This window comes from Anoplopoma fimbria, chromosome 23, assembly GCF_027596085.1.
Source record: "Anoplopoma fimbria isolate UVic2021 breed Golden Eagle Sablefish chromosome 23, Afim_UVic_2022, whole genome shotgun sequence".
In the NCBI taxonomy this organism is placed as follows: Eukaryota; Metazoa; Chordata; class Actinopteri; order Perciformes; family Anoplopomatidae; genus Anoplopoma; species Anoplopoma fimbria.
In genome coordinates this window covers 10831742-10857150 of record NC_072471.1, presented here as the reverse complement: position 1 = coordinate 10857150, position 25409 = coordinate 10831742, and the positions used below count along the sequence as shown (strand labels likewise).

Sequence of the window (25409 nt, the reverse complement as noted above, 5' to 3'; positions counted from 1 at the left end):
CCAAGGCATCCTCAAAGGACCCCTTGTGGATGTCCGGCTAGATTGCCTGCGGATCCTCTGTCATCTTTGTAATTGAAAGAGAAACAGTTGATACGCGGCCATGTCGAGCTGTCATACGCCTGTCTCTCTGTTAATGTAATGTTAATAGAAGGTTAGCCTCTGGAGAAAATACCTTCCAGGTCTGATAATGCTCCATCCTTTTCCTGTGCTTGTGTGTGTGTGTGTGTGGGGGGGGCTTGATATGTATGCACTGTATGTATGTTCGTGTGTTAATCTAGATTTAAAGTGTTTACTGTTTGAATATCATGTATCATGCATGTTCGCTCCCTGTTTGTTTGGCATTTGCATTCAAATGTGTGCGTCACCCCCAGGTCAATACTAAATCCCTTCATGATATTTTAGTACCTGGATTTACAGGCTGCGTGTTGACATATAGTGCAAATCCATAATTTGTTAACAATTGCATGTCATTGTAGCTCTGTGGTGTATGCTGTAGCAGACCAGTGGTTCTGAGATAGAGTAAGCAGTGCTCGCTTATATATTTATTTGAAATTGTATGGGTGAGGAAAATACATGCAATTTTCTCCCTCCTCTAAATTGTTCCCTCTCTTTGTCCTCCTCCTCGACTTGCTCTAATGTGCTGTTATCATGAAGGTGAAAATGACTTCCTATGTCCTTCCTTAGTTCAGTTTCAGTTTTTGTTACACCGAATTGGAATCATAATCATTTTTTGAGAGCCACTGCTTGACTTTCAGTTTATTGCTTCATATATTGGTGATGGGAAGCACAATTTGTGGTGCATCGAATGCAATGCTTCGCCCTGGAAATCGGTTTGTGGAGGTAGTAATTTATTTTATTTTATTTATTTTTTCCTAACAAATCAGCATCTGAGTGTGAATGCTTTTGCCTCTACATTTCTCAACTTCTAAAATCTCAAGTCAACTCAAACTTTCTTTTTTTCTGAACACCACGATGCCCTGCTGATTAATGAATGCGAAGCAAACATGGGATGTGTTTGATCAATCAATCAATCAATCAATCAATCAATCAATCAATCAATCAATCAATCAATCAATCAATCAATCAATCAATCAATCAATCAATCAATCAATCAATCACCAATAAATATTCTGGTGCCGCATCTCACTATCAATGTATATGGCTGTTTAAACAAGCATTTTCTCCTTTAGAAAGCTTTTTATTTGTGATGTAGCACGCTCCCTAAAGCTTAATAAGCTTATATTTCTTTAAAATGTCAGAATTTCCTCTGACGTTCATGGGAGTGTTTCTTGTTTTAGGCGAGGTGGATTGCCGCTATAATATGCAGGGGACCTTGCTTTTTCTTAGCCACTTAAATGACCGGCTTAACGGAATAATTAATGTTGGAATCCCTGCACAGACCATCGGCTGCCCAACCAACTGCTAGATGTTTTAATCTAACTTTTATTGGGTTAAGGCCTGATGTAACATTAATTCAGTAAAAAACAAACCTTGGCAGGATCGAAGCTAGAAGATGTTAAAAAAAGAGCAACAAATTGTTTATTTTCTGACTTAACCATCTACTCGTTTTAGCTGTAAAAATGTTGACAGTTGGATATTTGTCCACTAACACTAAAACAAAATTCTCTGCCGAGGTGTATTAGAAACAGCTCGAGGAGAACGGCTTGAGAGGCAGATGTGGTTTGACAGAATTACATTAAGTTGAGGTCAGGAGGTTATTGAACATACCTTGAGAGGTGCTGGTTGCTCTGAAAGGGATGGATGGAGGAGAAAATAAGGGATGGAGGATGGAACTGGTAAGAGACCAATAGAGAGGTAGGGTTTGTATATAACATTTGAAAAAAGTAAAGGATGAAAGAGAGGATGAAATACAAAGAGGAAGAAAAACTAAACAGCAGCTGAAAAAAAAGGTCATTGGCAATGCACCATTGAGCCCTTGTTTTCCCCTGTTGCCGGCAGTATTTTTCCTCTCTTAGTTCCTTTCTGACAGCTTTAATCAACACAATAAGGCTTGCTGAGATTTCATTATGGAGCCTTGGCCGCAAGGGCCTTTGAGGGAGGAATGGATGGATGAAGAATTTCTAAAGAGAGGAGGGCTGCTGAGATTGGGATGGAGGGAAAAAAAGGGAGAGATATTTGGTTGATCGAAGTAGAGAGAATGGAATGGGAAAGGTTGATAGTAGCAGAAAGTGAGAAAGAGGGAGGTTTGAGCCAAAGAGAATGCTGGGAGTATAGACAGTGAGAGAGGAAAGATGAATATCCAGAGGGAGGAAATCAATGGATGGGCGCTGACATGGCCGCAGAGGAGAGGGCTGAAATAATGGTGTTATGTGGCCACTGATTGGCCCGAGCAGCATGGGGGCGCCCAGAGGAACAGATCAGTCTCACACTTCCTGGATTACGGGGTCAAGGGGCACCCAGCAGAGAGACAGATCCCGTTTGATGAAAGGGAGAGAAAAGAAAACAACATCACCCCAACCCCCTGGCTCTCATACAGTACTCACTCCTACAGTATTTATGGACCTTCACAGAGTGAAAGAGAATGAGAGAGAATCACAACTTTACCTAATTACATTGAAGCAATAAGAATTTGATGATTACTCATTTCTTTAGCACAGCTCTTCTTCCCTCAGTATTCATCTAGGTGCACAGCTATGCAGTAAACTAACGACACCTCAAATAAAGGTTGGAAACAGCAGTTTGCCCTCTGATTGAAACATGATTTTCAGCTGATCTGCCATCACTTGTGACCCGCTGATCGGTTTCATACTTCAGATTTTTTGCCTGCATGATAATTTAATAAGCCTAATCATGATAGACACTAACATTTTGAAAATAACATTTTTGGCGAGAAGTTTATATAAATACAGTTGCTCGTGGAGATGTTTTCAAAGAACAGATATTAGAGAGGGAATTTTAACCTGTATAACTTCCTAACCCTATCTCTAAGCAGTTCATAATACATCATTTTCCCCACAAATAATAAGTATTTAAATAAAGATACAATCATTTATTTCCTAATAATTTGAATTGTGTTTTTGTGCAAATAACCACTATAGATTACAATAACAAAGTAACAGGATAACATGTCAATTTTCGATGGTTTGCATTGACTTTTAGATGGTTGAAATACATTTTCTGGAAGGTGGTAAAAAAAGTATTAAAAAAGAAGCCTTGCTGTCAATAATAGTTTTTAGAAAGAAAATCTGAAATAGTGTATATTTTACATCAATAATGCAACATTCATACTATTTTATAGAATTTGCCCCCTTACAAGCCAAGACCCCACCAGATATAGCATTAATTTATCTCGAGTGAAAAAGACAAACCAAGACTCAGCTTTGACAGGAGTAAATCAGAGTTAATCACAACATGTCGCAATGACAAAGCCTGAAACATTGTCTCATTGGCCCAACAGCATTATTCACCCGTAATTTTACATTACAATATTCAGAATCAGAATCAGAAGCTGTTTATTGCCAAGTACGTTACACATACAAGGAATTTGGCTCAGTGATTGATTGGTGCGTAACACAGTGCAATTATATAAGACACAAATGTACAATAAAAAATGGTTAACACAACACAAAGAAAAACTTTTGTTCCTTTTCCAGACCCCAGCGGCCCCCACACACTTTGTTTTTGTATATTGTTAATGTTCCCCTGGTCTGAGCTGATCTTTGTGTGTCATATATACAATCATCTGTCTGTCTGTCTTATAGACAGTGAAACAGAAAGATACAAAGAATGATCCGAGAGATTTCTAGTAACCCAGGAGAAAAAAAAGATAGATTGTCTGCCTCTCTCTCAAATAGGAAATCTAATAATGTGAGTGTGTTTGTGTGCAGGTGTGCATGTGTTAGAAATCTGCAGGTACAGCAATGTTTTTGGAGATTTTGTTCTTGGTCTCCAAGGGGAACTACCAGCTGTTGGAGCCTTTTTATGAATATTGACTCAATATCTTCAAAAAAGAATAGAGTCAGTTTTACAACCGCATAATTGTAATGTTCATTTCCATGACAAAATTATTCAAATAATGAAAAGAGGAGATTGGTCTATAATAATCCTCTCCTCTCCTCTCCTCTCCTCTCCTCTCCTCTCCTCTCCTCCCTCCTCTCCTCTCCTCTCCTCTCCTCTCCTCTCCTACAGGGATCTCTCAATGATGTCTATTCAGGGTTCAGTCATACTGTTTTAACTCCTCTCTTAACTGAACTGTAAAACCATCACCGCCGACCCCTTTCTCTTCAGCTAACATGCTCGACTGGCTGCGGTTGAAAGTGTGAAAGTGTGTGTGCACATGTGTGTATATGTTTTTGTGTGTATATGGCAGCTTGTTTATGTCCTTTGGTTTAAATACCATTGTGTTTTTGCCGTGTGTTGTTGGCAGAGGATGCTTTTTTTGTGTGTGTTTGTGCACGGTTATTCACCCAGAGTATATTCCTGACCCCTGTCCCTGTTTGCCTGTGACACACTCACCTTATCAAGTACTAAGTAAATCAGAGCCAATAGCCTGTGCTCTGTCTCCCTACCCTTTTCTAAAGGCCGTGTGGCATGTGCAACCGAGCACTCACTCGGAACACATACATAGACAACCAAATGTCATCATATCATCAAACAAGCAAAGCAAAGCGCAGCTGTGTGAGTGTGTTCTGTACAGTTTATCTGTGTATCTTTCTAACTATGTTAATCTGTCTCTCTAGTCAGGTGTTTGCCACAGAAAAACAATATTCAAAATGTGTTTAGCTTTAAATATATGCACAACAATGCTTGCTGCTGAGGGTAAGGAGTAGACAGACAAAGTCAGAGCATAGTTAGACAAACACAAATATAAACTTTGTAGCAAGGTACAAATGGTGCATGTGGAGGGGGAGGGGGGGGCATGAGTGAGATAGTTGATGTGCAGTGTGATACTGACTGCATGAAAGGAGAAGATGGAGGGATGGGTCAAGAGGAAAGACAGAGGATAGGATGCTTTTAAAACCTCCCTGGAAGTTTAGGAGGAAACAAAAAGGAATGAGAGTGAAAGATAAACAACTAATGATATAGGGCTTTATCAAATAGTTGGAGGCATCGGAAATCCATTCATAACTTGACATTTGAATTCTAAATCAAAAGTTGAATGCTGCGCAGCTTTCTTTGCACATCTATTAGTAAACCTGGTATTTCTGCATATGGAAGACAAAGATCAGGCTACAGTGGGAAAAAAATGTATTAAGATTGTTTCCACTCTGTGCGTTCCAAATAGTCTAAAAGTCAAAATGTATAAAACAAGAAATTGTATTAATTTCCATAATTAAAAACTGTTTTATTTTTAACAAAATATTCTGCTTGATTGCACATTTGATTGCGTTTTTGCCATTAAAAACTGTTTGCGCACATAAAAGGAATCAAACACCTTCTTTAATGGGGCACTCAAGCAGCAATCTAAAAGCCATACCAAAAAACTTTTTCAGATTTATGATGACATTAACTACAGACTACAGACATTCAAAGCTTCATTCTTAAACCTTGATTGAGGCTTTGAATGCAAAATAAATTGCATGTTGTCCAGCCCTATAATGATAAAGATAGAGAGAGCAAGACGTGTTTGACAACAACTAGGTTCCTTCATCAAAATTGATTGGGATGGATGAAGCTGAAATGACGGGAAGAGATGAGGGAAGCTTAAAGGATTGATTTTCAAACAGAAAAAAGTGCATGTTTGGTAGGGCAGGGTGTTGCTATTCACCACAGGGTTTGAAGGAAAAGTGAGAGAAAGGGCAAACCTAAGACAACTCTTCACAGCCCTGCTTTGTGATTTATGTCTTCTGATGGACACAAACTCGATATATTCATCCTGTATTTTACATATTTCAGGGGAGCCAAAAAAACACATGACTGTGGTAGTGTTAGTGCTTTTTCTAGTATCTAAGCAGCAATGCACTCAGCAGGGAGAACACTTGTAGCGGTTAAGAGTAGAGAGTGAGGAGTCAATCAATGGCAGCATCAAACAGGCAATAAAGGGTGTTTTTGAGAAAGTGTGAGTCACCGCAGTCGCGAGAGGTCCTTGAGCATGCAGCCGTTAATGAGCACCAGCAATTATTATGCAGTTTGGTGCAGTGGTATGCCAGATTAGTTGAGGACAGACACAGAGAAGCCTGGAATTTCTTTGTGTGCTTTATTTTATTTGCAAAAAAGTAAAATAGTAGACAAAAACAAAGAGTTCCACCAGTTCTCCATGCCGGCTCTGTTTTTACATATGAATTGCCCAGAGTTTTAGCACACAGACAGCGTCCAATATTTTCTGTAGTCTAATGAGCAGACACAACTGTGGTGCAGTCGGCAGTGGGTTTGGATAATGGAAAAATACTTTACCAAGAGAGAGATTTGGCAGCCTTGCACTAAACATTTGCATCACCTTCTTTGCTCTTTATTCCACTTGTTTGAGACATGAACTGAGCAGGTGCACAGTGCAAGCTCAAATCATCATAATCCTCAACACCAAAATTGCTCTGCTGCATTATTGCCACTAACATACCCCTGCTTTCCCCTTACTTAGGTACAGTCAAGTTAAGGGCATGCCACCAAAATATCAAATCTTGGAACACGTGAGAAAAACCTTTTATATGTCTGTCAGAAATGTCACTTTAGTGGCGTAAAGCTGCTCTTTGCTCCATCATGAAAATGTAGCCTTCTGATTGATGTAAGTCTATGCAGCACAGCTTTAGCTTTTTTTTTATCTTGTCGTTGAAGCTTTTGGCAGTAAATGCTGCAAGAAGCAGAGGCAAAGGCCAACACAGAGCATGTCAATACCTGAAGAATACCTCATGTGCAAGATATATTGATCAGGTGAAATCTATGCGTGGGGCTGAGTTGGCCAAAGCAATAGTGCATTCACAGCACCTGGCCAAACAATTAGGCATCCAGGTGATGGAAACAGCATACTGTATTGGATTAGTACCCTTTGACATGAATAGGGGAATGCTGATGAAGCAAATATTAAATGTTGTAAATGTAATTAAATATAGTTTACATCATTGAAAAAACTGGATCAAATCAACGTAATTCAATTTGGTAACACATTGATCCAACCTACACATATATATTTTTTTAATTTTCATTGTGGTAAGCATAGTAGTAGACATATTGATTGTAAATGTCAGTCACATTTTTAATGCTTGCAATTTTGCTCCAACTCCAGGAGGATTTGTGATGAAAACTATGTGGTGTCATGCACATTATGCTAAGGGGAAGTGGGTAGGGGGTGCTCTGCCATAAACAGGATTGCATTAAATATGGGGTATAGGATTTATATTAGCAGACAACCATTAAAGTGGCAAGCAGATGAAAAGTGACTAGAGACGTAATTCTTAATGTTGGACAGCATTCCCACATACTATAATAGCTCATTGGTTGCCAATAAATGCCTAGAAACAATAGTTACAAATCCTGGTTTTGTATAAAATCCTCAAGGACACGGACAAAAATAATAAACAGCCCAAACTAAATATGACATAGTGGCAAATAAATGTGTGCCACAATGTCACCACTCCATGCATTCACAAATAAATACCTGCAATCCTATTAGATAAAGGGAGATCTTGCCAATATTTGTCAAGCGCCCAAGGTGTTGCCATCCAACCAATCAAACCATAGTGCTACATTAGCATAGCCATTAGCATAGCGCACAATAGCCTGTGTCAGTGTCAGGTGTGAGGGCCTGTTGCAGTGCAGACACAGGCATAAACACAACCCATAATGTATTCATAGGCAGCCAGGCTTTTTCTTTTCACTGCCGTTCAGACATCATGTTTGCCCACACAGATGCTATCGGCCGCAATAAGCCTTTGTCGTCATTGCTTTACAAAAACCATAATGTCGCCCATATATTCTGCTCATTGGCAGATTCTAACAGGAACAAATTACTGGCTGAAGTTTTCTATAGGCTGGCTGCTTGGACGCATGTGGGCTATGTTGACTTTTCGATGAAGTTCATATTGAATATTTTATCTATGTGTGAGTGTGTGGATATTAACACTGTAATTGTCGCTTACAAATGACAGTCAGCTGTTTGCGCACTGCTGGGGGACTGATTCTGTTGATTTGGCAGAGATAAATATTGATAAACTGTTAAACAAAATCTGTGTGTACTCAAACACAACTGCTGTGAATTAAATTTCTGGCCGTTGTTGTGGTACAGCCTGCCTGAATGACTGGTGGATTTTATTTTGGGAAAGATGGATACAATTTGTTACGGTCTGTTTGTTTGTGTGTATGTGTTTGTGACAACATTTAGAATCATCTTTTGTTGGAGTTATTTAACATATGCAGAAACCATGCTCCATCAGGTACTGTACACTGCACATGTAAAAAAACTCATATGTGTGTATACTACTATAAGCAATATTTACCATTCTGTCAATGTTGGAGAATATAAGATAATGCATTATAATGGGCCTTAAGTTTGTTAGCTTATTTCCCTGCCATGCTAAACATGCGGATATCTCTACGGACATAAATTACCACATCTTCTAAACGTTAATGTGTTATGTCATATGTACATATGAATATATATGACACAGGAGATGGTTAAAGAAAAACAAAGCAGCCTTTTTATTCCGATGTATAAATAACAAGCATAAATAATCAGAATACCTCCTGTTTTTAACTGTAAAAACTTTAAACTTAGAGTTCCACCCACTTGTTTGTCAATAACATAAAGTCTGCATAGTTCACATGAGTCAACATAAATAGGAAAACCCACATGCTGAATCTTTGGTTTATCTGAAGCAAATATAACCTCCCAGGTCAAATCTTTTATTATCATCTAAATATCTCCCATTCAGAGAAATGATGTCAATATTCAAGTTAATGCAGAATAATATTAAGTTTGAATTGATAATATTTATATGCATATATTCACATATTCCTACAGTTTTGATTGTGGGGAAAAGAACACTTGGAAGATAAATTATTTTTTATTTCTAAGCTGGATATGTTAGATCATCAGAAAGGTCAAAGTAAAGGTCAGCAGTTTCAGTGACATTTTTGGTTTTCCATTCATCCGTTTCACTGTAGGGAGTGTCACGCCACAGCAACACATGGGGGAGATGGAACAGCATATCAGATCCTTGTTCATCCTCAGTGCGTGTGTAGAAGTTTTTTTTGAAGTGTGTTAGTTTATTCTTTTATGTTTCGAATGAGTGTTTTACGTATTTTAACTGTTTTCTGCTATCTTCATCTGTCTTGAACACGTTTTCCTCTGTCTGATTACATACATGTAACATTTTTTTTTAATATTTGCTATATATCCGTATGACTTTGTGTTTATTTATGTGTGTGTTTTTGATCATGTGAGATCCTTCATCCTCAGATAAGGCGTGGGCTGAAGGACAGCAGGGCATCTCAGCTCGGGGAGTAACAGGCACCAGCAGGGATCTGACGCACTCTCTGTGTGTTTGTGTGTGTGTGTCTGTGTAAAAAAAAATAAAAAAACAGCACAGCTGCAACACATATATTCACACACATGCACACACGCACACACATAGCCCTATTCTGGGGGCACTGCTGTAATTGGATGTCTGATTACTGTCAGATAGTGTGTGTAGCAGAGAGAAAGAGAGAGGGCGGGGCGGCATAGAAATGAAAGAAAATTCTCCTCTCAGGGCAAACGAGAGAATGTTCGCAACAGTAGAGTAGAAGAGAGAGAGAGGGAGAGAGAGAGAGAGAGATGAGGGGGAATAGAGAGTACCAGACAGAGAAGTGGTCATGTTCTCTCTTTGTGATCTCTGAGCTTAACATTGACCTTGTGCTTTTTTATCTGTGGCCTGACATCCAATCATCCCCTTGCTTATCTCCCTCCCACCTTGCCTTATTCTCTACATCTTTTCATCTCTCCATCCTTTTCCTCATTTCTTCCTACCCAACTTCTCATCCTCCTGATTTTCCTCCATCTCTTCCCATCTCTTTCCATCGTCCATTCACAACTTATCCTTCGTTTCCCCCCCTCCCTTCTCCTCCATCTCTTTCCTCTCATCTGTCCCATCCGACTCCACCACCAGTCCTCCTCCGTCCAGCAGAAAAGCCAGTGGGATTAATTTGATTGATTGGAAGTATCGGTGATCCGTGACAGGTGGAAGAAGGTCAGGCCACTCACTGGCGACATTAACTGACTTACCTCCTGCCTGAGGACTTGCAGAACTAGTCTTGAGTTTCACTTGTCCACTCTGACCATAGTGCTCATGCTAAACTGGTCTATTTGAAAGGTTACTGGGCCTGGAAAGTAGCCTTTCCAAGTCTTGAACAGATTTTAGGAATAATATGAACATTTTTACTCTCTGTACTTCTGGAAAATTGTTTACAAGTATCTTTTGCAGAAGTATAATACCCTCATTATGCAGTTCATTATGTAAGAGACAGTGAAGACACGCAGGAATCCAGACGCAGACCACTTAATGCTGTTTCTTTTTAAAAGTTCTGGAGAAGCAAAGAAGGCTCCACTGATAAATAGCTCAAATACATGTGCATGGTTGACAAAATGGCTCAGCTATAGCAATTACTGAAGTCGCATGTGTATTGTTACTGCCCTATAGCTCACAGTATCTAAGTCCTCCTCAGAGGAAATGTCAAACGTTTTCTTTATGTCCCATTTAAAGCCACTAGGTGTGCAAAATAAATGTTTATGATTATAGTACAAGTTAGTTATTTAATGTGTTCTATATTGTGGCAAGAAGTAAACTCAGGTGACTATTGCAGTAATTACACTTTCATCTATGTATTTTTTATTTAGATATTTAATAATGGATTTCAGGTACTATATATTTTTAAGGGATAAACAACTACAGAAGAGGCTGGTTTCTAGAGCACTGCACATAAACATGTACAACCAGGTTCTCTTTCTTTCTCTAATGCACATACACCTGACACACACACACACACACACACACACACACACACACACACACACACACACACACACACACACACACACACACACACACACACACACACACACACACACACTGCATGCACAAGGTGTCCACCCATCTCCACTCAGACCTGAGCATGTGCTGACTTCAGCTCGACTGCTTGACTCCTGTGGTGAAGAAAGTCCTGCCACCTCACCCCCACTCAGACTGCACAGGCACACACACACACACACACACACACACACACACACACACACACACACACACACACACACACACACACACACACACACACACACACACACACACACACACACTTTCTGTGGGATGGTGGGCAAAGTGAGCCGTTAAAAGGCAGAGATCTTCTATCTCTCTCTGTCTCCTTTTCTGTCTTACTCACTCACTCTCTGTCTCCCTAGTGTGTGTTTTGTCTTTCTCTTATTTCACTCTCCCTGCTCAAACCTCCAAATCCCCCCCTCTTCTCATTCAGACTCTCTATGTCCTTGCATCTTCCATTCCTGCACACACACACACACACACACACACACACACACACACACACACACACACACACACACACACACACACACACACACACACACACACACATACACACAGGAATAATGTAAGATGTCTAGGTTTGTACAACGTCCAATCTGTTCTCTCTGTGCAGTACTGGAGAGCGGAACAGCCTGTCTTCTATGTATATAATACATTTTGAGCAAAATTCAAAGTCCTGTTCACTTTGTCGTTCTTCTGCCCTGCAATTTTAGCACAAAAAGATTATATTGACAGTCAAATGTTGTCCTGTTTTTAGCTCTTCGAGTGACATCACAACATACTGATTGTCATCAGCCTCTGGGTTAATGGAGAAAAAACAAAACAGGATGGTATAATTTTACCATTTTGTCACTGTATCTAGTACGGATGCATGACATAAGATGTCTATAGTAATAAATAATTCAGATCGAAAAGCAGGAATGATTGTATCTGCAATGGTCACCATTGCTATTACGTTTAATAATGCAAGTGAAGTGCAGATAGATGGTAAGGGTTATCAGGGTTATCCCCCTTTTTTTTTTTTTTTTTTCCACATTTTTGCTTTATTAAGGGTCCCATTACAGAAAAAGTTTACACAGTCATCTTTACTTAGATACTTTTACAGAAAGATCCATCTCTTCAGTATTTTTCATGTAATTATTGAACTCAAATTATATTATACCTCTTTTATTAATAGGGTGTCTGGTTTAAGCCGTTATTTGTGGATTTTGAATCTGTAAGCCCAAAAAGTAGTTAGTCCGAATTAAGGGTAATTATGTCCTGAAATGTAGTTTATAATTGTCTATAAATCATACGCCAAAAAATATTTATTTTTTAACAGACCCAATACCTGTGGTAGGTATCGGCTTCCTGGAAGCCACAATTACCTCCAGTAGCAGGAGGAGTCTGAGGTGTAGACTTCTGAGCAGGTGTGATAAAGGCTAGAAATTGTTTCCATGAGGTTGAACTTGATATCCTCCATTGAAATTCACAATATCTTGGCCAGACTTCCTTTGAAACTTAGTCTTTTCTTTTCCCATTTTTGTTGTAGTTGGTACTTGATTTTCTAACCTCCTGGAGTCCCTTATATAATCCTGAATCTACTTTAAGTCCCAAATCTGTATTATCGTGAATAATGTAAACTTTCAGTACGTTATTCTCAAATGCCTTTCGTGTCTCTCACATAAAACTATTTATGTGATGGCATACCTGAAGTAATCTAAAAGCCATTATTATTTAACCCGTGATGTTTTTTCAATGCCTTAATGTCATTCAGTTTCCCCTGATTGCAAAATTGCACCCTATGAGGAAAGGTCCCCAGTAGCCTATCCCTTATAGCTCGCATCCAATTTGTTTGGGGTAAGGGTAACGTCATATGGCACCATAAATAATCAAACTTTCATTCATGCAAAAAAAATGATTTATAACCAATAAATATTGGTCTTTATTTATTTATTGACTGCCGACAAACCTAAACACTACCCTGTAAAAACTCGTAATACATTTAATGTAGTTTTAAAAACATATAAGTGAATTTTTATTAATTATTCATGTACAGGAATTATCAACAATTACAACTTCTTCTGCAGCTGTTTTTCTATATTATCATATATTATCTCTTTATACAACAGCCTCCACTCATGGGTGCTCACAGGATATGTACTAGTTGGTGACAAAGGCATTAATAAACACTCATATCTGCTTACAGTACAACTATGATATAGTTTGTTATACCATATTTATTACAATTATTTGAATAGCTTATGAATGCTATATAGGGGGTCCAAAGTAAAGTGTTCTCCAATTGGGAAATTTTAAAATGAAACATACTAGTTGATGAAAAAAAGTGGCAGGTGGCATCCCTGTTTCTAATAAGCTTCATGGTATTGCTTTTAATAATCACCTGTGTAGAATTTTAACTTGTGTGATCTTCCCTTCTTTGCCTAAACCAGTTGTTTAACATTTACTGTTGATTCCACTGCCGTCTTAATGCAGAATCCACGAGAGGAGGATTTCTGAAAATGTCTATATTCATAATAATCACACAAAGTAGATGCAGACTGAAGGGTAACTCTAGTGGCTATTACTGTATAAATAAATTCTGCTATAATATACTGAGGCAACAGTTTGACTTAGCTTTGTAGAAAGATACCACAAATTATTGTATTTTGTCTGAGCACCACTTGAAGCATTTTATTATGTGCACAGTAGATCATTGCAAATATCCAATATCCACTTGCTGATGCAAACTGCTGCCTCAATTTATACTCTGATAACCCACAGTGCCGTGGAGGCATCGCTCATAATTTTCTCAGTGTGCAGTCAAACCATGCTAATCGGACAAACATTTACCAAAAGTGCGTTCAATTTCTGTAAACTGAACCAACTTTGCCCATTTTCCCTCTCCCTAATCAGAGTTTAATTATCAGCGAATTAAATCAATTTCAAGCTGAAGTCCATTATGGGCTCACAAACGCTTTTCCACCTCAGGCTTTGTTAAGGTCTGAGCAACATCTTTTTGGGTTCGAGTTAGGACCATCTTAAATTTCCAAGCCCATTTGAGAGTTTAAGGCCTGTCCTTTAAGGCATGTTTTAATAGGAGGATGTAAATTCCCTGGGACAGCATTTCCGTGGGTGTTGTCAATGATTCATTAGCAAGCCTGAGGACAGGTTCCACTTTGGGGCGAAAAAACTGCAGAACACAATATTCACTGCACCACATCATCCAAACCCAAGTGAAGGAGAAAAAGAAACACACCCAGCATGTGTTGGGCACTTAGTTATTGGAGTGCACACAAATACATGCAAGAGCAAACGCTCATCGGTGAGAATAGAGCACGTGTAAGAAACCACACACACATTCACACAAACATAAATCAGTGACTTCAAAGGCCCAAGCTGCAGTGCCTTAAGTCATGAACAAAGTATAGAGAGGTAAAGGGCAACTTTTAATTTTAAAGCAGTGCTAATGAGGTTTGGAGAGAAAGTGTCAAAATCATTGTCGTGCATGCGTTTGCTTTATGTTTGTGTGAGAAAACTCCAGTAGTAACAGTTCTCTGGAAGGTGTTTCTATGGGGATGAATGCAGTGGCCGTTTTTTTTTTTTTTTTTTTATCAAAGAAATGTTCACTAAGCAGAAAGAAAAATTACATTTCTTCATATGTGGGTTTGTTGGGCACACAGAGCCTTATTGGTCAAAGCATATTGAATGTCGTGCTTGAATGAAAAGGTGTGTTAATGTTTGTCTCAGAGTTGCAGACACACACACGCACTTCAAAGAAAGAGTGTGGTGGGTGACACAGCTTTATCTTAATGGTAGAATGATTAAAGGCAGGCACCTAGATTTCACTACCTTCCTTTCATTCTATACATCACTCACATCCAACACAGATATATTCATACAGGCACGTAAACACACATGCACACACACATGCACGCTCCATTGGAGGTGGCAGCCAGCTTTAAAGTTACTCTCATTACTCATCCTGCAGGAAAACCACATCATGTCTGCGTGTGTTCAAGCCATTCTGCCCGTATTACTACATTACAGGATGCAAGGATGCAGGGTGGGGTGTATCCGTGCCTGTGTGGGGTGCTCCTGTGAGCTGCATTGAGTGATGCAAAACAAAGATGAAGAGGAAATGAGTTGTAGGGAGAAAACGGATAACTTGTGGGTTTACCTTCAAGCTGAAGATGATGCTGCAGTGGATAAAACCCTGCCAATAGTCAGTTGTCTGTAGCAGCTCCATGGTCCAGGATTGAGATACAGTTGTTCCATGCATGTAATTGTAGTTCTCCAAGTTTCTGAGAAATCCCAAGCTTTCATTTGTGGCTGCATCAGAGCACTTTTTTATTCATGCGTCTTTGTACGTTTCTCACAGTTTTGGTTTTTCATTTTGAGACAGAGAGAGTGTGTCGTGCCATTCACTGTACACTCCTATACGAGATATGTGCTTAAAAATTGAATTTCAATAAAATAGAGCACTTTAATTTTGTTATTTTTCTCATATTATTTAAAGGGTCTCTATATGATACTCAGAGCATTAATAGAGCAACAAAAAACAATTTTCTCTGTAAAGTTATAATGGAGTAATGTCTATCTGAGCAGAGAACAAAGTCACTCTCCCTCTGTGTGTGTTTTCATCTTAGCTTCTCTGTGCTTTGCTGACATAGCCGTGTTAGTGCATAATAGTGCACGTGAGCTGTACATCACTCATACGGCGGTAACAGCTGATACAGCGTCATTGCAGAATAGGACCAAACCTCGTGTTCCCCCTTATGTGAACACTGTCAGCACTATTGTGGGTTTTTGCATTGAAATTGCTGTTAGCACCGTTACCTGCGAGACGCCGGCGCCATTGAGAACCTTGTGGAAGCACTAGATATGCAATGAATTTCATATTTAGCACCTTTTTTAACACTTTGGAGATCGCTCCTCTTCCTGAAATGTTTGACAAGCTGAAGCTGAGATGAAAATGACATGTACAAGGTACTACACAATAGTAGTCAGGTTAATAGATGCAATGATGTAGAGAGAGGAGAGTATGCAAGGGAAGCAGATTGTTAATTAAACATTTAGACAGTGTTGTTTCCAGTCCTGAAACAGATTGAATTTAATCTCTAAACAGAATGGAGTTAATTACAGACTATAAGAGTTTCATTTCGAGAAGCACTGGATGCACTTAACATCCTATTTATCATCACAACTTGCACCCTGCATCTTTAACAGCTGCAGTAGGGACAGACAGTTGCAAATGCACACTCTCACACACACTCTTGCACACACACACAAAAAATCATGCATTTGTATAGGACAACTCTATGCATTCCAGCTCATTGTTTGACCCCTACAAACATGCACAAGCTTCACACCCAAACTCAGATATTAATACAGAGGCACAGACATACACACACACAGACACACACACACACACACACACACACACACACACACACACACACACACACACACACACACACACACACACACACACACACACACACACACATTCTCACACGTACACACAGAGATACACACATAAACAAACACAAGGATTTAGAATTCAGTCATTCTATTCCAAATTGAAGCCTCAATAATCAGGTTATTAGAGATAAACTGAGAGCTCAGTGTAGCTGAGCAGATGAGGAGCCCATAATTCAATTAGCCCATTGCAGATGATTGTGCAGCAGTTGCTAAATTACGTAATGAACTTGCTTTGACTGTGATCCAATATGGCTGAGAAAATGTCTGACTTGTCTCACATTAGTATGCCTGCAGTGTGATATATCTCTAAACAATTATCCAAGAGCCAAATTATGAGCCTCTGGATTGTGTTGTTGTTGGTCGGGGAGAAGTGAAACAGTTTTTTCCGGAACAAGCGATGCGGTCGCTGACAGTTGAAAATCATTCAACAGCTTTTCACTTATCATTCCTCTGTGATCTACTGATGCCTCTGGACACACTCTGTTCCTGGTATCATTAGGTGTTTCGGGTCTTTCAACATCATACACCCTCCTCCAGGAAACCCAGCCGGGGCTGATCAGACCCCCAGCTTGTGTCTAGATGGCTAGCTACTCTGACTCCATGGCTCCCCTCTTTTGAGCCACAGCCATCTTGAGGCCCTCTCTGCGGCTTCAGGGTGGTGCTGTGGATGGCTCTCCTCTTCCTCTTTTCCTCAATGCCCAAACTGCTGTAGGCTCTGACCAAAGAATGGTTTGCAAATCCCCTACACCCAACTTCCACTGGGAAGACACCTTGCGCTCCGTCCAGCCTGCTAACATTTGCTGATCAGTCCCATCTACTTGGAGAGCTTCCTTTCAAAGGCCTCTTCCAACTGATCTTGTCCTGGGACTGTCAGCTCCAGCAGCACAGCTTGCTTAGTGGACTCAGGACAAGGACAATGTCTGGTTGCAGGGTGGTGGCTGCAATAAGGCTGCAGAACTTCCGCTGTCTTTCACGGTCCATCAACAGTTGCCAGTCCTTGGCCGAGGTCAGGATGCCTGCAGATGTTCTTTTGGTTGTGTTTGGATGCCTCTGGGAAACTCTCTGAAAATCGTATTTCAACGTTTTCTGAAAAGGTTAGATAATACTGACCTTTGACTGCCAAATCATGTGATTACTGTTCTCTTTATTCACATAATAATAAGTATTTGACGTCATGAGTCACTGTTTCTGCCCTGGGAAACAAACCAGCAGCAGAATTGTCATTTAATTTGGCCTACAGAAAGCTTTCACACCTCGTCAGGTATCTGAGATGCAGGTTTTTTTTAACCACAATCAATTCCAGAGTTTGTAGCTCAGAAAAACACTTTTTCATATCTGACCAAATGTCTTTCTCGTACTAGTAGCTCTCCACTCAGCTTGCACAGGCAACACAAAAGCATTGGTTTCAAAAATAGCTTTGGTATTATTGTCAGCCAGACTTTTGGTATCCATCTCTATTTTCCGATCAATATCTAGTTTTTAACGTGAAGCAAATCCTCTGTCTGAAGTGTTGTGATGTGCAAGGGTTTTGATGTTTAAATCTCTCTCTTCCAAACCCTCATTTTTATTTGACGACTTCTACTTTAAATTAATTGTTCAGTGAGTGATTTAAAAAAAACAAAAAAATTGAGAAAAAGCACGTTGATGTTCTTGCTGACCCAACCTCACAGCTTTCCTTTCAAAGGATCGGCGAAAGTGCGCACTAATAACTGACTCTCGCTTTTAATGAGCTGCTTCTTTGGCACCATCAAAGAGGAGAAGTGTTTTTGGGGGGTAGCAGTGAATTTGGCTGCAAAAGTGACAGTCAGGTGCAGAGGTATAATTTGATATTGTCTTCATCTGGGAAGTGTGTTCTCCATGGGGACAGTTATGGATGATGGGGAGGAAGTTATAAAACAAAGAAAGATTTCACTTGTATACTGGTCTAAGGACAATGGAGAGATTGCAAACATCAGCACTTCTGTTTGTGTATGTGTGTACACACAAGTGCCTTGTCTTCTTATAATGTGCTATATGGGTGTACGTACACTAAAGTGTAAATCAAGTTGGTGATTATCCTTGAGAAATCATTTCAAACATCCAAGTCAGTCTGGTTTGAAGGGTAGATGCGGGTGCCTGTACAGATTCTGTCACTGTCGTGATTATCCTAGAGAGGCTTTTAATCTGAGGCTAATGAGTATTTGTTTTGTCACTCATGCACGCTGGTGTGCGTGCGTCTGCATCGGGTAAGAATGCGTATGTGTGTGTGATTAAGGGGAGTGATATAGTGAAAGCGACAGACTGTACAGATGTTCAATAAATGGGCTAGAACAGGCAGGGAGGAGAGGGGACATCATTCACTCTCCCTCACAACAAAAAAAAACAAAACACGGATAGGCTCAGTCTTATTGTGCAAAAGGATAAAGCAAATGTAATGTTTAACAGGAACATAATCCTCACACGCACACCTTTACACCGTGAGCTGAGCTAATGAATGTCAGGAAGCAGAGCTAATTAACAGAGCAGAGCTTGAATATGGAGTTTGGATTAGTGCAAAGATGCCATGTTGGGTTTTGTGAGTGTGTCGGTGTGCATGTGTGTGTGTGTGTGTGTTAAAAGAGGAGGGAGTGAGAGTCATTCAAAAATCTTCCATTTTCCCCCTCCCTTTAAACACTATTTGTTTGTTAGTGTGTGTAAAGCCAGAGAGAGAGAGAGAGAGAGAGAGGAAGAAAGAACCATGTCAACAAATACCTCCCTCATTATCACTTATTGTGAGTGAAATAACTAATATTGCTGTGACTGCCATTCTTGTCATCCTCCACAATAAGACATAAAGGAGTGTGAATTGGGTGCAGCTGATATTTCCCATAACTCACACCGAGCAAAGTGACGTGATTCATCATCATAATTAATCTATTAATCTTTTACCTTGTTTCTCGCTGTTTTATTTCTGTTGCTATCAACACCTCCTCACTTCAACATGATTTCAGTTTCACCTTTCAACATGTTCTCTAACTTTTCTATTAATTCCTTTGCATCCTGTCCTCCATTGCTGTGTATCTAACTGTTCAGCTCTTCTTCGGGTGCCTCAGAACGGGTCGGCGGTTCAATCCCAGGCTTCTCAAGTCCATGTAGAAGTGTCCTTGGGCAAGACACTGAACCCCAAATTGTTCCCAATTGCTGTGCTATCGGTGTATGAATGAGCAAGGATGAAAATGAGTTTAGTCCTGATGTGCAGGTAGCCTTTCATCTCCTCCTCTCCATCATCCTCTCTTTTTTCCCTTTTCTACAGCTTATTTTTCTTTTCTGTGTCCATCATTTTATCATTCCTACTCCGTTCTCTCTATCTTATTTCCCAACTGTAATGTTCTACCTTGTTTTCCTGTACTTCTCCTCCGTACCTTGTCTCATCTCACCCCAAATCTCAGACTCTAGTTTTATAATGTGTTTTGGCATGAATGTTTAATATGGTAATATGTGATCCTCATATATTTTACATAATGCTTGTCTTATTGCTTGTTACTGTGGTATGTTGGCATTCCCCAAAGTTGAATTTTTGATGTTGGCTGCTGCTGTTAGACTAGCCATCCAGTTAGTCTTATATTTAACTCAAAGTGCTGACGCTGCTGGAAGTGTAAAGCCACATCTCTTTCACACACAAGAGGAAGTGTTTGGAACACATTTTTTAAACTGGGCATAGGCCCTTCAAGGAGGAACAACTACATTTGAGTGATGAATACAAAATGAAGAAATGCAAATCACTGACTAAAATATTGATAATTCATTCCGTCCCTCTTTCTTTCCCAGGTGGTGTGTGTATTGCCCAGTCCTTGAAGATCCCCAGGGAGCCCAGACCAGGGGAGTTTGACAAGATCATCAGACGCCTGCTGGAGACCTCCAATGCCAGGGCCGTCATCATGTTCGCTAATGAGGACGACATACGGTACGTGCTATGCACTTAAACAAGCACCTCCGCTGCCACTGCTGATCGTTTCTGTGCTGCCTTCACTTCTACATATGGTTTAGCGACATATTCTGCTGTTTTCATTATAATAATCATGTTACGATATCCACATACGATAGCCACTTTGAGTTAAATGCAATAATGAAAACTGACTATTCCTTCAACATAAATATAAGACCATTGATGTTAAACTACTGATATTATAACAGAAGTAAAAGTTATAATCAGAATGCATTATCAGTTGAATTGTCCTTGTCCTAGATCCTTTTTTCAACAGGATCCAACCGGAGCCCTTTTGGTTGTTCTTTTCTAACCTTAATAAAAATACTTTAATTATCTGCTCTCTTTTCAAACAGACGGATCCTGGATGCAGCTAAAAGGAACAACCAGACCGGTCACTTCCTGTGGGTGGGTTCTGACAGCTGGGGGTCTAAAATCTCCCCTGTGATTGGCCAGGAGAGAGTGGCGGAGGGAGCCATCACGATTCTCCCCAAACGGGCATCTGTAGATGGTAAGAATGTGTGAGGAAAACATAGATGCATACACTTACTCCTTGACTATATATCATAACGTATAGGCTACTGTCAGTAACTTAAAACAGATAATGTGTGACCAAACACTTTTGAAGCTGCCATTGTGTGTGTGTGTGTGTGTGTGTGTGTGTGTGTGTGTGTGTGTGTGTGTGTGTGTGTGTGTGTGTGTGTGTGTGTGTGTGTGTGTGTGTGTGTGTGTGTGTGTGTGTGTGTGTGTGTGTGTGTGTGTGTGTGTGTGAGTGTTTAAAGTCTAATAGATCAAATTAAGGGGACAGGGGGGAAGACCAGAGAAGGAAAGTGAAATACACACATTCCCTGACTCTTGATCCGAGTGGATAACAAGTTTTTGCCATTAGGCCAGGGAGGATATCCTCATTTGCTCCCTGTCAGAGATCCCTATTAGATAATTGACTCCTGGAGGGACAGAGACGCGACAAGATATGAACTGAAAGTCAGGGCGAAGCGGCCTATGTTAAGGCTTAACTGAATTAAAGTCAGCTTTAGCTGGTTTCACATAAAGCAAAACTCTATGGGGTCTTGTGAGTTGTGAGTGAGATGGAACCAGTGCAGGATTAATGAAGAGTGCATACTCTGCATTAGCAATTTATTAGGTACGATCTGATGCAATATAATCCAATAACCATGCAATGGATTCTACTTTTGTGAAGCTTAAAATAGTCAGTTTTTGTTGACACAAAGTCATTGAGTTGTTGATTCAACTCTAATGTCATTTTTCAAAATGATCTTTTTGATTAATTGAGATAGATAAGCAAATATTATATCGTCTCTCATGCAATATTGTTATTATCCCTCTATTTCTGCTATAGCCGTGGCCGGAGGTATATATATTTTTTCCCCATTATTTTGTTCTCAGGGATGCCCATCAGTTTGTTTGTACGGATATAAGAAAACTGAAAGACTGGTTTCAGTATACTATTAATCGACTACATAGACATATATCCATCTGTATGCCAGTGCTTCTTTCCACATTCCCATTTAACATCCATACACCCCTATCGAATATATTTACCCAAACACACATATAGTCATACACATACATACAAACATAAATACAAACAGGCACCAACACACATACAAGTGTGTACACAACTGCTTATACCTACCCATATCATTCCACACAAAACAGAAAACAAACTAAAGAAAAAAAAACACACGTTCTCTATTCTCTCTCCCTTATTTTTCACTCATGTACCTGTATCTACCCGTACAATAAATGTGTATTCTGTCCGAAGATTCAACATAAATTGTCAGTATAATAAGTATTACAACATCTGATTCACCCACTGTCATATTTATTCCATTCACTCCAGTTTACCCAAATTCCTTTATATGTTTTCATCTTAAATGTGGAGAAGAAAGTCAACTACTCCATCTTATAATTTCTCTTACCTGTCCTTTCTATAAAGTGTATCATCATATGTCATTTATAAGGCAGTAGTTTGAGCTCCATTATAATGAGAGGGTTTTCTAATATTTTCTTTCACCACATTTACGTTTCTGAGGGTGCATTTTATTAAAATCTTTAATTTTAACGACATTATAAAAAATACACGCATTTCCCCAAATGTCACACTTGTCCTTTAATCAAATAACCATAGGGACTGTTGCCCCAGAGAGTCCCGGGTTCCCCAAACAAATGGCCACTTGGTGGAGATCATTGTCTTTTCTCATATATGAGACCTAAACTGAATGTCGTTTAAAGAACCTCACATTACCATAAATGCTTTTTTTTTCATGAGCATCACATCTGTGATCATGATGAGAAGCATGTGATCCCAGATTTGCTACCTGTTGAGCTGCGCAGTGAGTGAACCCACTGTTCCCAGCAGTCTAAGTGGCAATTGCGCTGCACAGGTGCACACAGGACCAATTTCCCTGACAGCAGAGGAGATAAATCAAGGCCGCTCTTGTCACCTTTTACAGCGAGTCTGGCATGACACCGGCTGTCCAAGTCAGTCTGATAGTCCCCGGTGATTTACCCATCCTCCATGGTATGTTTCACATGCACTGGGTTGCCCTTAGCTACAATCCCAGTGGTGTTAGAAATGATTAGTGAAGTGTAAATGCTTCTTTCTAGTCATCTAGGGGAATACCTGAGGTCCATAGAAACGGAAAATAACTCCTGCTGTATCCAAGTAGCCAACACACCACAGACAATGTTAATAAAATAAATATGGCAATAGAAAAAACATCTTCTAAAAACCCTGTTTTTCTATCTTTTCCGCAACAACGCAAAAAAGCTGTTTTCCCAATTAATGGTGGTATGAATATTGTTATCTCCTTCATTTCCCTCTTCTTTTAGCCATCTCTTTATCAAAGCCTGCCATTCTCTGATAGGTCTTTTCATTCCTGTGAAATAGAGAAATATGTATTTCTCCTTTCTGCTTATTAAATTGGACAAGTAGCCAACATAGACTGTGGAAGCTCAGTCTAAAATGTTGGCTCCCCTTGCTCTCTGCATCATTATTTGATAGGCGCTCCTAAACTGGATGGCTCTACAAGAAATGGCTCTTCAGTCATACTTGAGATCCATAGGCTATTCATAACATGCCTTTGAGAGTCAAAGTGTAATACATCGCCATAAACATATTTTTTTATTACACTCAGTGGAAAATAATCTCTTAACACCTTACGCTTTTGTGTTCTCCTTTTACATAACACCATTAAACAAGATCTTGGTGTTGTAAACAACTCAAATCTAGGTTTTTAAATGTATACTTTTTTTTTTTTTTACAGCTTTTGACCGGTATTTCCGTAGCCGATCGCTGTCCAACAACAGAAGAAATGTTTGGTTTGCTGAATTCTGGGAGGAGAACTTCAACTGTAAGCTGGGTATGCATGGAAAACGACCCGGCAGCCTGAAGAAATGCACAGGTAGGACACCACACTTATTATTTTTTACTTTAAATGAGTTGCTTTCCACCATTGTTTCCACCACTTGGAAATAAAAAAGATAAATACAGAAAAACTCAAAATGACTGATAGCCCAAACAAGCGATTGCAGAATGTACATTAAGGGGCTTAGTTTGGATCGCTCCATAGTACAGACAAAATGTTCCTAGCTGGAATGGGATTTTAAACTTGTAACAGGCTGTCACAAATCATTTGCCAATTTGGGAAGAGGTGTTTCAACTCAAATGCTCCATAGAGGATTGTTAGTTTTACCTTCTAATATATCAGGCAGGTAGTCAGTTCTAACTGCTCTTCTCTCATCCCAGCACCACAACAACCAGATCCTTGCATCTTGCTCAGTGCCGTTCTTCTTGTTTTGTTTTATCAAGGACTAGCTTAAAAGAAACCCCCTAAGTGCGGCTCTATAAGCCTTCTCTGACATTAAACAGCAGCCGCAACTTTTCCACAAGATTGAAGTCACCAAAGAAACAAGTTCACACTAAAAAGCAACCTGTCTTTCTGTTATTGTCCAATTAGGTCAGCCCACAAAAATCGGTGCAGATTTATCACGTATATATATCTCGATGTTAGAGAGCACTGGTGGCTCTAATAAATACTCTTTAAGCACAGATCCCACTCGGTGTTAGTCTCCAAGTAGCAATACAGCTCAACAAGAACAATTGCTTGTGTACTCAAAGTTAAAAGGGAAATTAAATAATCGGTGGAGTCTGTGCTTGTAAGTACGGTAATTTAGTCTCCTCCATGTGAGTCTTTATGTGTGTGTAGTTAGAGTATGTGTGTAAACGTGCTGTAATAGGCCCTTCTTATTGTCAGTTCTTGTTTATGCGATGCTTATGTAATGTGTGGTTTGGCCTTAATTTTGCTGTTGTATCAAAATGCTTTCAGCTTGTTTTTTTTTAACACAAGGCCAAGCACCGCTGCTGATGAGTTACATGTGTGTTTTGCATTGTGTAAACATGTGTTTGTACATAATCTAGACATGGCTGTGTGTGCACTTTCATTAATGCCAATGGACTTCAAATGTTTTAATGTCCATGATAAAGAACCCAAAGGCTTTACGGTTTAGGTTCTGTATGACGTTGTACTGCTGTGATTGAGTCTTTATGTTTGCGTGCGTGTGTGTCACAGTGAGTATCCCCAGGCTGACACCCGCCATTAATTCCCATAATTAGGTTTGTTAGGTCTGCGACTCCCATTGACCATCTATTACTACGCGTGGCATCTGTGTATGTGGGCGTGAATGAGTCAAGGGCCCTGGCCTGTAGTCGTGCGACAAAGTCCATTAATTCCAAGTGCTGGGGGTTGCGACCTCCAAATCATCAACATAGAAGCCAATCAGCAGCCTGCTGCTCAAGGTCGCCATGGTGACACAGCTGATGGGAGGATGAGGAAATGGGTGTGATTATTGCTTGTTATTGGGCAAAGAGATGCATAAATAAAAACAATGGCAAATAAGAAAACTAACTGCAAGAGGGGTTAGGAAATGATGTATGGCTGCAATATTATTGTTACTTTATATTATTATTATATATTGTTTATTTATATATTACTTTGTCTAAAGAAAAAAAT

General features: G+C 39.7%; 1 protein-coding gene across 1 annotated transcript in view; it reads left to right on the top strand.

The window, feature by feature from the left end:
• grm8a (glutamate receptor, metabotropic 8a) overlaps window positions 1-25409 on the top strand; it is a 205631-nt gene that overhangs the window by 119065 nt on the left and 61157 nt on the right. The window contains exons 3-5 of the mRNA XM_054624394.1: window positions 20217-20352; window positions 20730-20884; window positions 23664-23801. Coding sequence (XP_054480369.1) covers window positions 20217-20352; window positions 20730-20884; window positions 23664-23801 — 429 coding nt within the window. The remainder of the gene's footprint in view (window positions 1-20216; window positions 20353-20729; window positions 20885-23663; window positions 23802-25409) is intronic.